The 13,800-nt window shown below is 44.6% G+C and overlaps 1 protein-coding gene across 8 annotated transcripts in view; it reads right to left on the bottom strand.

Annotated features, from left to right (window-relative positions):
- Nucleotides 1–13,800, bottom strand: part of MTUS2 (microtubule associated scaffold protein 2) — a 496,165-nt gene that overhangs the window by 321,660 nt on the left and 160,705 nt on the right. For all 8 annotated transcript variants that reach the window (XR_009559713.1, XM_060287790.1, XM_060287789.1 and 5 more), the window contains one exon: nucleotides 4,548–7,001. Coding sequence is in view for 7 of the 8 variants with exons in the window: in XM_060287790.1 (XP_060143773.1) it covers nucleotides 4,548–6,758 (2,211 nt within the window). In the remaining variant the exon portion in view is untranslated. The remainder of the gene's footprint in view (nucleotides 1–4,547; nucleotides 7,002–13,800) is intronic.

Below are 13,800 nucleotides of genomic sequence, written 5' to 3'. Positions count from 1 at the left end.
ATTTGTGCAAGGAGTTAATCTATAAACGAAAAATGTCAATGACGCAAGGAAAGAATTGAGCAAATGTTCACAGAACTATGACAGTCTCATTATTCCTAAGGAGAAAAGGCACAGTTTTCCTGGTGACCTAGTCTTACAATAAGTTGATGAACCTTATCAATTTATGTTAGGTATTAGGCTACTTAGGAAATAAAATATGCATTGTTAATGAGGGGGAAAAGGTTATTTGGAAGAACAGAGAAGTTAATGGAAAGATGTGTTTTCAGGCTTCTACATTCTTTTTACATAATTAAAAATGAGAGACTGTGAATTACCTCTGATTGTCTTCCCTAGTAAGGTGCTGCCTCCAGGAATGTCTGAGCAAGTTTCACTAGAAGGGAAGTTTTGGGGCAGAGTCTTGCTGACTGCTGAATTCAGAGCACCTAGAACAATGCCTAGCACAGAGCTGAAATCAACAAACATCTATTAAATGAAGGAATCATGTTTCGTTCTTTCGTGAATCTAACAACATAACATCATGTTACTGTTGCCTGTGATTAACAGTTTGGATTAGAATACAACTGATGGCTACCTTTTATATATGCAATTCTGTACTCACAAAGCCTGTTCATAGTATCAGTGTTTCTTCATGTTAAAAGTGGGAAAAAAAAAAAAAAAGACAACGAAATAATCTTATTTCCTTTAAGTTAAAAAAAAAAGTGCCAGAGGCTATGTATGAAAAGACCTAGATGTCAACTAACTCTGCTCTAAATCATAATACATGTTACGTGTCAAACCTCTATGCAGGAATCACAGGCATTTAACAATATTCTTTATAGGGGCTATAAAGCTTTGATCCAGGCTGTTGAAGAGATAAACCCTTAATTTAATACTCTTTTACTGATGAAATAGATATGAAGTTCTCCTTAAATTGACGTTATTGAAACAGAAGATGAGGCCTTTAAAGTTTTATCATAATCACATTGTAAAATATGCATGATTGCTATAGTAGTAGATGGAACTCAGGCCCCAGCAAATTATATTCCTGTGAAAGAACATTCTACATCTGCTCGCTGATAAAAATTTTTACCAGTTTCTACTTTCTTACTGTCAATCTTTGGTTTTTCTATTATACTCATATTTGCTCAATTTTTTTTTATTTTAGTGTCTAAGTGTTTGGTGTCACTGCTCACTGCTTTTAGCAGGTGCTCCCATGAAGAAATTATTATCATTTCTAACCTACATCTGTCAGGGTTTTAGGATTGCCATGTCTTATCTCAGTAATTATTCTGTTCTTTCAAACTGTATAGGTTTCAGGGGTCAAAATCCATCATTCCATCATCTGAAAACGACCTTAACAATTTCAGGAACCTCAATGCCTGCCATTTTGTTGGGTAATTTGTCTCTGGTAAGATAAAAGATTCTTTGAAAAGGTGAAAAGTACTCCTTAGATGCCTAATCTACGCATTTTTAATAAAAGAAGAGAATCTACAAAAAGCTTCACACTCTTTTCTTTCATCTTTATTGACAGAACCCAGCAGGTATCACCGTACAGTCATAAACACAGTGAGATTAACCCCAAATGGGTTTTTTCCCTCTTTCTCTAATGCAGTAGTTTTAGAGAAATAATTCTGAAACTAAAGAATCCTTGTGATTTCAAACAAACTCCTAAAACCCATCAAGGCACACACCACAAGCAACTAAGTCCTTACTGGACTGTCCCTCTTCCTATCTGCCCTGTCCTGTTCTCAGGGGACGGCAGGCTGGGGAGACAATGGGGCAGATGCAGAGGCTTCACTGAGAAGCTACGGCAAGGAGAGGGCTTGTGACGGCTCACTTTGCCAACGTGATAGGCCACGTCACCCAGATATGTGGTTAAAGATTATCCTAGATGTTTCTCTAGTGCTGTTTTTCGGATGAGATCAACATTTAATTCAGTAGACCTTGAATAAAGCAGATTACTCTTCATCATGTGGGTGGGCCTCGTCCAATCAGTTGAAGGCCTTAATAGAAAAAGACCTCCCCTAAAGAAGACGGAAATCTCCCAGCAGATGGCTTTTGGATTTAAACTGTAGCATCAACTCTTCCCTAGGTCTCCAGCCTGCCAGCCCACCCTGCGTATTTTGGACTTGCCAGTCTTCACAACTGCATGCACCAATTCCTTAAAGTCTCAACAGATAGAAAGATACATACATATACGTACCTGTATGTACAATCTGTTTCTCTGGAGAACTCTGACAGGCACAGTGTCCTACAGTGATGAGGTGGTACCAGGGAGGAGCAGCAGGGTTCAGCCCTAATCACACACCTGTATGCTGTAAGCACACAAGCTCACCGGGTCCTCTCCCTCTTGCTCCCTTCCCCCCACTTACACCAGTAATTAAAAGGATTCCAGGGCTTCCCTGGTGGCGCAGTGGTTGAGAGTCCGCCTGCCGATGCAGGGGACATGGGTTCGAGCCCTGGTCTGGGAGGATCCCACATGCCGCAGAGCAACTAGGCCCGTGAGCCACAACTACTCAGCCTGCGCGTCTGGAGCCCATGCTCCGCAACAAGAGAGGCCGCGATAGTGAGAGGCCCGCGCACTGCGATGAAGAGTGGCCCCCGCTCGCCGCAACTAGAGAAAGCCCTCGCACAGAAACGAAGACCCAACGCAGCCAAAAATAAATTAATTAATTAATTAATTTAAAAAAAAATAAAAAGGATTCCCCCAAGAAGTCAATAGGAGGGAGTGTCCCAGAGGCCTCAGGATAGCTGAGAGCAGAAAGCAGTCTAAACAAGTCAGCGTATTTTATCCTCCTGGCATGACTAGACCCACGATGACCTTCAGAGCCACTTCTGGGGGCTGAACACAGGAGGGGGACTCTCTGGGTTACACCAAGTCACAGCTACAGGAGCAAAGGGCAAAGGCCAGCCCATTCTCCACTTGTGATTAGAGACTACCGCAGAAATGAGCCCAGCACAACCCCTGGGGCTTCTCTGCTCTATCCTGTAGCCTGAGGAAAGGACCTGGGCCTCGAATGCTCTGATTACAGCAGAAAATGGTCCTCAGAGCGGCTGGTGCACAGTGGCACTGCTGTCCCCACACCAACGGGGTCTCCCCAAATCCCTCAGCACTACTAAAGCCGCACAAACACTCATACTATCCCACTTCCTGGAGACTTGGGGTGGTTTCTACAGGATTAAGAATAGAGAATATCTGGGGGGATGTGCATCTAATATAGACATTACTGTATATTTTATGGAGACAGTGGAAGCAACAAAGAAAGGACACATACATAAAAAAATTAAGAAGGGTCAAAGAGATAGAACAGTAACAGGATTTTTGCCTACATCTCCAAATAAAGTTTCTTTCACAATTGTGTTTTGCAGAGAAAAATCTAGGGTATCTTTTTGTTTGGGGGCGGGGGGATGGTAGAAAATTACTTTATTTAACGAACTGTTACAAATGAAAGTCTCCAATGAAGTGATCATTGAACAGAGACCTAAAGAACATGAAGGAGAAAGACATTCAGATATATGGGAGAAGAATATTCTGAGCAGAGGGAAGTGCAAAGGCCCTGAGGCAGCAGAGGGAGAGAGAGAGAGAGTGAAGGAAGGAGAGGTGGTCGGGAAGTAAAGGAGCCAGATCGAGTGCATCCTAACAGCTGAGCATCCTAGAGGCTCCAGCCCGTGTTCTGAGTGGCCTGAGCAGACGTGGAGGGTGTCGGGGAGAGAAACGATCTGACGCTGCTTTCCTCTTAATTGACCTCTGGCTGCCGTGAGACTGCATCCAGAGAAAACCTTCTTTCTGAGCTCTGGGAGCACAACTCGCCATAGCGCCCCAGTGCTGAGAGGGGCCACAGAGTGAGGAGACTGGGTGGGTGTGGGTGAGCATCTCAGTGCTGTCCTTGTTTTGCTGCCTTGGATGAGTGACTCAGAGCTCTCCAAGGCTGCTTCCTCATCTGAACAATGATAAGAACCGCAATCCCACCCTCCAGAGAATCACTGCAAGGATTAGTGAAGACCGGCAAAGATTAAATGTGATGTTCTGTGGGCCCAATGCATAGTAGACACTCAACTAAATGCTAGTTGTAATTACTGTTTTGACTTAAAACAGAGCCCGTGCCTAACACATTATTTTCTACTCACTGTGCTCTTGACATGGACGAATACAAGATTCTCCCAGAAGGGAAATACTCCCCCTCACAGGATGAAGTCTGACTAATTTGAACAATATATTTATTTTGGATTTTTTTCCATTGACCTAGAAGAATTATGCTCCCTTATTTAAACAAGGAAGCCGGTTTGAATGCACACCTATCTAACTTTTGTGCATTATGTCAGGGAGAATTTAAATGACTCTCTTCAGACGTTAGCTCCATCTCATCTGATCATCAAACTCTTCTCATCGGAAGTGTCCATTTGCCTACGACCTCCTCTAGCTAAAACCGTCCATTTCTGTACAAGCGCATGCATCAGAGTCTGCAATTTGCTAAGAGAGGAAATTCTGTTTTCACCATTCATAGAAAATACACAACAAACTTTAGGACGTTCAGCTTATAGCCCGTATCACAGTGGCATTCTCTTACCTCCTGTAAAAACTTCTCACTCATTTGACTGAAGGGGTGTCCCGGTGGCTTGATCCCAGACACGACCAGTCCGGAGCTGAACACCCGGGGCCGCTGCAGGTCTGGCTTGAACTTGTCATAGAGGCTGGCGGCGGGCTTCAGGTCTCCACCTGCCGCCTTCTCCTCTTTGGGGAGAGGCATGTTACACGAGGGCGGGGCGTAAGGTAGCCCCACGGGAACCAGAGACGCGTCCACCTGGCCGAGGGCCTGAGGGCTCCTCCGGATGTAGGTGATGATCTTGGGCCTCACGTGCTTGGGCTTGGGCATAACGAGGGGCCGGGGATCCGCCCTTTCTTCCGTCTTTTCAACCTGGGGGCCCTCCGTTCCCTCCTGTGAGGCGGGTGTGTCCTCGGGACGGGTGAGGCCAGGCTTGGGGATCCCACCAGGGCAGGGGTTCTTGTCAGGCACTTTCAGGGAAGCGTGTGACAACCTGGAGCTGTTGGCAGAAGGCGGGGCGGCCGGGGGGACCCCCGCGTCCACATTCAAGGCACCCAAGTCCGGAAAACGGCTGCTGGGTTGCACGGGCTGCCGGGCCACATTCACGGTTGTCTCTGGGTGGAGGGGCGCTGGGACTCCGGGAAGAGAATCTGCCCTTACTTGGGGGGTGCTTTCAGTCTTCACTGCAGTCTCTAGACGGTTCCTAGTCTCAGCAACGGATGTAGCGATCTCTGTGCTTTCCCCGGCTTCTGAGCTGCTGCTTGGAGGGTCGGGGGGCTCAGGGACCCCAGTTCCGCTCTCTCCAACAGAACGATCTGAGTTAAAAACCGTAGCGCCGTCCCCGTTCCCACCGCCCAGAACCCCTCTCTCCTCTCTGGCACCTGAGGGCCTGCTGTCAGTCAGATCACCAGGAACAAAAGCGACGTGACCATCCCTGGGTGAAACGCTGCTAGATGGGGCTTCACCCGGTTTCCTAGCTGCACTTGGTGAACTTCTGCCCGCGGGCTGATGCCCAGCAGCTCCCGAGGAGGCGGGGCTCGGCTTGGGGGTGGGCTGGAGAGACCCCTCCTCACCGCTCTTTTCCTGCTCGCCCCTGCCTCTTCCCATGGCCGGCGGGTGGGGCCCGCTGTGCGCCGCAGCCGAGGCTTCCTGCTGTGCTCCCTCCGTACACGGCTCCTTTCTCCCTGGGGATGACACGCCATCCTCCTGAGGACATCCCAGCCCGTCCGCCTGGGTGGACGGGAGCTCCTGCGCGGCCCTGAGCGGCACAGGTTTCAGCTCCATCTCGGGCTCGGGCTTTCCCTGACCTGGCTGTGCTTCTGGCTTCCGCAGGACGTCTCTCGAGGCAGGAGAGGAACTGGGAGCACACTCTGGGTGGGCGGAAGGCTCTGTGCTCTGGGTGCTAACTTTGGGTATCTGTCCCCCATCCGGCTGGGTCTCTAAGGGGGTGGTCTCCTTGATTACTGAGGTAGATGGTTTAGGATGACGTGAGCTCTTTCCCTCTGAGGTACCATCAGCTGGAAGACAAGCCAGCCCTGGAGAAGGGGCTGCCCCCATCTTCTGCGGCCCCTCCCCACCACTGGGTACCGGACGGGGGGCTTCTGGGGACCCCAGCACTGCAGGCTGTGGAAGCGGCCAGGCCAGACCCCCAGCCCACTCCTTGGTAAGCATGTCCACTGCTACGGCAGAGCTGCCGGCTCTCTCCAGAGAATGCCTCCTCAGTTCCGCATTGTCAAGGGTCTTGGCCAACTTATCCTTGGGAACATGCCGGGGAACGTCAACCTCCCTCTGAGCCGAAACCTCTGGGCTGGCCTCACCTGTGACAGTCCTCCAACTTGACTGACATTGTCCCTGAAGACCCCGAGGGGCCTGCAGGGGATCTGTGCCTCTCTCCAGCATGGGCTCTTCATTCCGTTCTCTCTGAGCCATCGGAGAAAATTTAAAATCCTTCAGGCTGGCAGGGCCAACCTGAGATGCCTTCGAAAAGCCCTGAAGGGGGTGAATCTCCTTCTGGACACGGGTACTACTTTCTGGCCCCCTTGAATTTGCATTTCCAATTTCATCTGTCAGGGCACACGTCACAGGCTCATCAGGAGAGGAGCTGACCTCCAACAGGACGGGGTTGGCATTGGTGTCTCCCAGACTTATGACGCTCTCGTTGTTGTTTTTCACTCCATTTCTGTCATCCCGTAACTCAGTGTAACATGATTTCTTAGGAGCCACTGGGACGCTCATTTTCCAGCCTTCAGTGGGGGCTGCCTGCCATGCAGTCCTCCTTAATGGAAAGGGGCTTCCTTCAAGCTGCTACCTGGTGAACAGGGAATTCTCAAGCTGCTTGTTGCCCCCTGACAGCATCACTGGGCGATCCTGTCTTCATCATTTTCAGAGCAGTTTTAAAACTGGGCATTGTCTTGATACACAGCAGGATGACTTCTCTGTTAGGTTCCAGCTGAACGAGAGCCAATTAGCCCATGAGACCTAGAGAGAAATAAAAAGAAAAGCTCGCTAGATTGACAGATATAGAGTCTCGGGAGAAAAGAGAAGCATGGTAAACACAGATTTATTCATCACTTTCCTACTATTACTTCATTCACTCAATCCAGGTACTACTTCTCAAAAGCCTTTTAGACAGGGGCTCCTGCTGGCCAAATATGGGAAACTGTAACATCAAAACGATTCATGTTAGAAGTGGATGATAAATACACAGTAAATCTTAAATTTGTATTTTAAAAATTCACAGGTTCATACTGATACGGATTAAAAAGAGCGGAGGAGAAAGGAAGGCTCTTCTTCACAGAATACCAACTAATATACAAAAAATTAGACAATTAGAAAAATCACCACTTTGCATTCACCAGAGTAACAATTATCTTGGACGAGGGATGCCAATAGTTGCTAAAATCACTGAGTGCAAAATTGTTGGGGAACAGGATATTTACAGAATCTTAAAGCACCACCCTCCAGATTATTTTATTTCTTACAAAGGAAAATTTCATGTGTACAATGGAGAAAGCTGGTAGACACCATCAAATGTAACATCATCATTATGGAAAGTGCAATCATGTGCTCCGGATGTTAGGGAGTTCTCAGGCCTCACATCCCCTATGAGAGTATCCCTGCTGTAAATGTTCAACCTGAGTTTAATCATGAGGAAATAATCAGGCAAATTTAAATGGGTGGGCATTCTACAAAATAGCCGGGCTACACGTGCCCCCCAAACACCAATGGACATCTGCACACAATGCATGATCCTTGCTGGATCCTGGAGTTTTAAAAAAGTTAGCAGAGAACATTGGAACAATTCAAGATTTAAATGTGGACAATCTATTGGGTAAAGGTATTTAATCAATGTTAACTTTCTTGGGTGTGTAACAGTATCACAATTATACCAGAGATAATCTGTGTTCTTGGAAGATACATGATATTAAACATGACATGCTTGTTAACATGACATGTTGTCTGTAACTTACTCTCAAACGGTCAGCAAAGAGAAAAATGTGTGTGTGTGTGTGTGTGTGTGTGTGTGTGTGTGAAAGAGAGAGAGAGCACACAAACATGGAAAAATGTTAGCAATTTGAAAATCCAGGAGATCCACTCGACTACACCTGCAACCTTTGTACAGGTTTGACACTTTTCAAAATAAAAAGCTGGAGGAAATTCTAGTAGCCTGCGAGTCCTGGATGAGCCAGCCCCTACATACCTTTCTAGCCTCATCTCCTCTCATCCTTTCCTTTACTAGGCTGCAGCCACACTCCTCATTCCTCACGTTACCATGTTCCTTTCTCCCTGCTTCAGGGCCTTTGCACATACCCTTCCATCTGCATGGAATATGGAATCCTCCCCTGACCTCACCCAACAAACTCCCGTTTAGTCTTCAGTTTGCAGCTTAAATGCCACTTCCTCCAGGAAGCCTTCCTGATCCACTAGATCAGGCCCTTCTATGATGAACTTTCAAAAACCCTATATTTTTACTTTAAAAAGAAAACTTCAAATGTGCTAGGCATCAAAGAAAATATTGTTAAACACCTGGCACATCTATCTATCTATCTATATGGAACTTAATATGTACTCTTAGCATGAGCGAATGAATCCATGACAAGATGAATGATGAAGATCAATGTTATTTCTGCCCTGATGGAGATTAAACTCTAATAAAGTATTTAAATTTCTACCAAAGTAGCCTCACAGATCATCAGTAAACCACTCAAGGCTAACACTGTTTTATCCACTACGATGAATGCATTCATTAGGCCCTGGGGATGGGAGACTTTAAAAGTACCAAGGTTCTGCCTCGTACCCAATTCCCCCAGTGGGGAATCAAAGTGAACAGCCGCCTTCCACGCCTTCCTCTGCTTCGTGCAAACATGCACGAGTGCGCACGCACATTACACGGGAGACTGCTACGTTTCTACCAAAATAGGTTACGTGGCAACCCAGTTGTCTTCCCCTCATCATTGTTTCATATGCTACTTCACACATTCAAAAGAGTGTGTGTGTATATATCCACACATGCATGTATATTTGTACATATACTAAATATGTACTTGTGTATATATACCATATATGTATATCTACATATATGTACATTTGTATGTATCTATTATAAAACAAAATAACATAATAAACAAGAAAAGCAAAGGACTGAAAAATCACCAATAACTTGCAGCCACCCTCACGCTCCTCTCCATGCCAGCCCCCATCTTCCCAACTTAACTTTTCACTTGACAGCCTCCCATGGGCACCCCTAAGAACTCAGCTGATGGAGCTCTCTTTTCCTTTCACTTGTTTGCATCTGTACATAAGCATGTACGTCTTCCATAAATGACATCACTTCCTATAAGCTGGGTTTTGGTCAGTTATTTTTTATTTCCCCCTTCTTCCTCCTCCCCCGCCCCCCACACAAGGCACAGTGACATCCTGAGCTAGGTCTTTCCATTCCTTTCCCCATGTTCGTAGAATCCTGTCCAAATACACACACCTGTGCACAGGTTTGCACTTGCATCTCCCTGCTATGCCGCACTTCCGTTCTGTCCCTGTCGCACTCAGGTCCTCATCCTCCCACCCCCTTCAGCCCTGGACCCTGCTTTCTTTTTCTCCTTCTCTGCCTTCTTCCAGGCCTGTCTTCAGTAGGCCAGTGGTACCCCCAGGTCCAGCCTCAAGCCTAACCAAGGTGCTGACACTCTGATCCCAGCCTCCATTCCCTGATACAGAGGGGAGTCTCAAAGCATCCATATTTCTTTCATTATTCAGTTTTCAAGGTGCTTTCCTTGTGCCTCTGGGCAGAAATACAAAAAGCATGTAGGCAAATCATTAAGACAGCAGTTTAAAAGAACACCGTGCTCTCTGGGTCGGGAAATGGGCGTCCTGGAAAGTCATGGAGAGCAAGACATTCCATAAATGTGAGCCAACCAGGCAAAGGAAGCATCTCTAATTCTCTGTGGGCAGAATTATAAGCATGAAGCCAAGAGCCCTCTTGGGTTTGAACTATCGAGGCTGGAAGAAGGAAATAAATGCATTCTTCTCAGCAGTGACAAACCAAACCGGAGCATTCAGACACCGCAATCCACAATGTGATTGCTAGAGAGTGACAAGCAGGTGTAAAATCTTGCTAGAAAGAGTTGTACCTTAATATTTAAGAATTACATAACAGATGTTCTCTGTCAGTAAACAATAAACATTGCTCATTGGAAAGAGGATGGAAAGCTAGAACCTTCTAGGGGCCAAGTATTATTCTCAGCACTAATACATGTTTGTAAATTTTAAGTTTTAAATTATAATTACTTTTATTTAATTTTTAATTTTAATTTAAGTTAAACTATTTAATATTTGTAATGGCCTCCAGAAACAGATCTTCACATCTCCTTGCTTTTTTTCTCTCTCTCTCCAGGTAAGAAAATGACAACACAGAGAGGGTAACATTCCCAAAGTCACACAGCTAAGATGTGACAGAGCAGGGATAGAGGCAGGAAAGGAAAATCCATGCAGAAAGTGGAAGCCGTAAAAGGAAAGCTACCTATTGGTGAAATTATACAGATCACAGGGGAGAATAAAAGGAAAAGTCACTATCGTAAGAACAAGGAGAGAAAAGCAAAACCAGAAACCAAAAAAGGATAGGAAGCTCACACAAGACAGGAAAAGCAAATTTTAAAACCTTCTTCAATTATAAAAGGCAAAATTATATACAGGAGGTAATGTTTCCTGTTTCCTTCCCTTCTTGCACAGATTCACTCCTCCCCCCTAGAGCACCACTGTTTCACCAGAAGACAGTCACAGAATCTACACGGGCAAGAGGTTTTCTCTGGATCTGGATTTCACTCCAGGGTACTCTACTGAGATAAACATCCCTCCCACCCCAGCACAAACATGATCATAAAAATCCAGACTTATAGGGCTTCCCTGGTGGCACAGTGGTTGAGAGTCCGCCTGCCGATGCAGGGGACGTGGGTTCGTGCCCCGGTCCGGGAAGATCCCACATGCCGCGGAGCGGCTGGGCCCGTGAGCCATGGCCGCTGAGCCTGCGCGTCCGGAGCCTGTGCTCCACAATGGGAGAGGCCACAGCAGTGAGAGGCCCGTGTACCGCAAAAAAAAAAAAAGAGGTATGGGTTTTAAAAGATTGAAAAATTACTGCATACAGCCTTCCTGAGCTGCCAGGTCTGCTGTGGAATGCTTTATCAGTTGTGAATTTTCACATAAATATTCAAGCCCTGTGCCTTTGAATGTAAAGGCAATTCCATCTGACTTAATAAAATTTAGTTGCCAAAGAAGCTCCAGCTACAATTCCTACCATGCAATAAATAATCCTTCAGAAGAACTCTGGGATACAGAGAAATGTATAGGCTATGAACCCAAAATGTAATGGTAAATATAATAATGATGCAAAAAAGTCAAAATCCCAACTTTCAAAGTTTAGTTGACATTTTTAATGAGCATATATTGAGGTCTATGATGTTCCACCACATTTAAAAGGATAGTTTTATGTGAAGTGACTTGCAAACATTTACATACAAGTCAATCGATTCACCTGCTTTAGAAAGTTTTGTGGTTATCACTCTTCTATGCTTTCGGCCATGGTAACCATTTAGGAATAGCCGGGCTCTTGGTCCTATTTCATATTATTTATTCATATTATTTAGGAATAGCTGGGTTCTGGGTCCTATTTCATAATGTTTATATGTTTCATAATGTTATATATATTTATTCTCAACAGGTATAGGTATAGTTTAAAACTTGATGCACCACAGACTGAATGAACTTTACAAGTTCAGTTTCACTGCAATATGATTAAAAGTTGAATCACTGGTTGGGGGATGATAAGGAAATGTTCTGGGACTTTGTAGCTATCCGTGGTGCTGAATCCTGTGAAAACGGGCCAAAGTATGTTAAAAATATAACCGCTCCATGGAGCCCGCTTCACTCTCCTTATCTATGTACATATCATGAGTAGTACATCACATTTTCTTTTAATGTGTAATCAGAACTGTGCTCAGAAAAAATCTTTTTTTCTTCTTTTTTAGCTAGTAGAGGCTATTTTATTTTACCTTGAGTAAAAAGAGTGAAGAAGAATATACACATAAACGAAATGCTCTCTTTCCCCCTTTATAAAGGGCCAGGAAAAGAGGTAACCTGACTTTTCAACGGTTAGACTAATCTGACATTTAAGCAAAATATTAAACTAACTGATATTTTAAGTTTCTCCAATAAAAATGTCGCATGTTTCTCCAAAAACAGCCTCATTCGCATTTGCCAACAAAAAAGCATTTGTTTCCTCCTTTAAAAAACAAATCCTAAAAAAAAAAAAAAAAAAAAACCACAAATCCTTCCTTCTAGAACAGAGTTTCACTCAGAAAATATAGGGTATTCATTCCTTGCCTATTATGTTTAATATTTATTTTGTTTTGTGTTTGTCTTAAATGATTTTTTCCCCAAATGGAAATACTTAGATTGCCAATTATTTGAAAAACAATGGATCTTCATTGTGTAAAAAAAAAGTAAAAAATATATCAAAGTCCCCTACTCCCACCCCAAGAAACAGAGATTAATGTGTAGTATCCCAGATGTTTTTAATACTTAGGAAATGAGTATTTTACCTTCAGTTTTATACTCTGCGTATCACAGACACCTCCCACATAAATACATGTAATAGATACTTTATCATTTTTAATGACCACTTTTACCATAATTTACCCACCAATCCCCCATTGTCAGACTTTAGGTTGTTTTCAGCTTTTGCCTTTTAAAATAATTCTTCACGGAACACTGCTGAATGCATATCTTTACGGCCCCTCCCTTACCTCCTTACAATATATTCCTGAAGGTAGACTCACTATATAAACAGGAATGCACATTTGCATTTTAATACACAACTCTAAGCCCCACGAGGGGTTTTTGTTTTCTTTACAGGCACAATCTGTGCCCAGACTATATGCCAGGACCTGGCACATAATGGGTGCCTCATAATTATTTGTTGAATGAATACATATTGCCCTCAAGAAAAAAGGTGTCAATCTTCCTTCTATCCCTCTATTTCCCTGCTTCCTGCTCCATCACTGCTCTCCCAAAACTCTTCATAACTCCAATGACCAGATCGTCTGCCATTCAAATAGCGAAACTGTTTCCTTTCTTGCTTAGGAATTTTTTCCATGTTTTATTAAAGTATAATTTACATATGTAAATTTCACCCTCTTTGCTGTACAGTTCTGCAAGTTTTGGCAAAAGCAGTCAGTCTTGTGACCACCATGACCACAATCAAGATACAGAACAGTTCCAAGAGTTCCAAAATCCCCCCTTTTGTAAGTCAACCCTTCCCTGACCCCCAGGCCCTGGCAACCAAGATCTAATTTCTGTTCCTACAATTATGCCTTTTCCAGAACATCACTGAAATGTCACTATACCGTGTGCAGGCTCTGTGCCTGGTTTCTCACACAGCACAGGGCATCGGAGATTCACCATGACCGGAGGTCTATCGGTAGCTCGCTCATTTCTACGGCTAAATATGATTCTGTGCTACGTACAGTGCAGCACTGCACCGTGCATCGGAGATTCACCATGACCTGGGGTCTATCGGTAGCTCGCTCATTGCTACGGCTAAATATGATTCTGTGCTACGTACCACAGTTTGTTCATGCCTTCCCCAGTTGAGGGACATTTGGGTTATTTCCAGGTTCGGGCAATTATAAATAAAGCTGCTAAATACATTCATGTACAAGTTTTTGTATAAAACTGGAATGCTTCTGAGAGTTCAAAAATGCTAAGCCAGACAGAATGCCAAGACACCAAG

The sequence above is a fragment of the Globicephala melas genome, chromosome 18, assembly GCF_963455315.2.
Source record: "Globicephala melas chromosome 18, mGloMel1.2, whole genome shotgun sequence".
In the NCBI taxonomy this organism is placed as follows: domain Eukaryota; kingdom Metazoa; phylum Chordata; class Mammalia; order Artiodactyla; family Delphinidae; genus Globicephala; species Globicephala melas.
The sequence above is the reverse complement of the archived record's forward strand: the minus strand, read 5'-3'. Positions and strand labels throughout refer to the sequence as shown.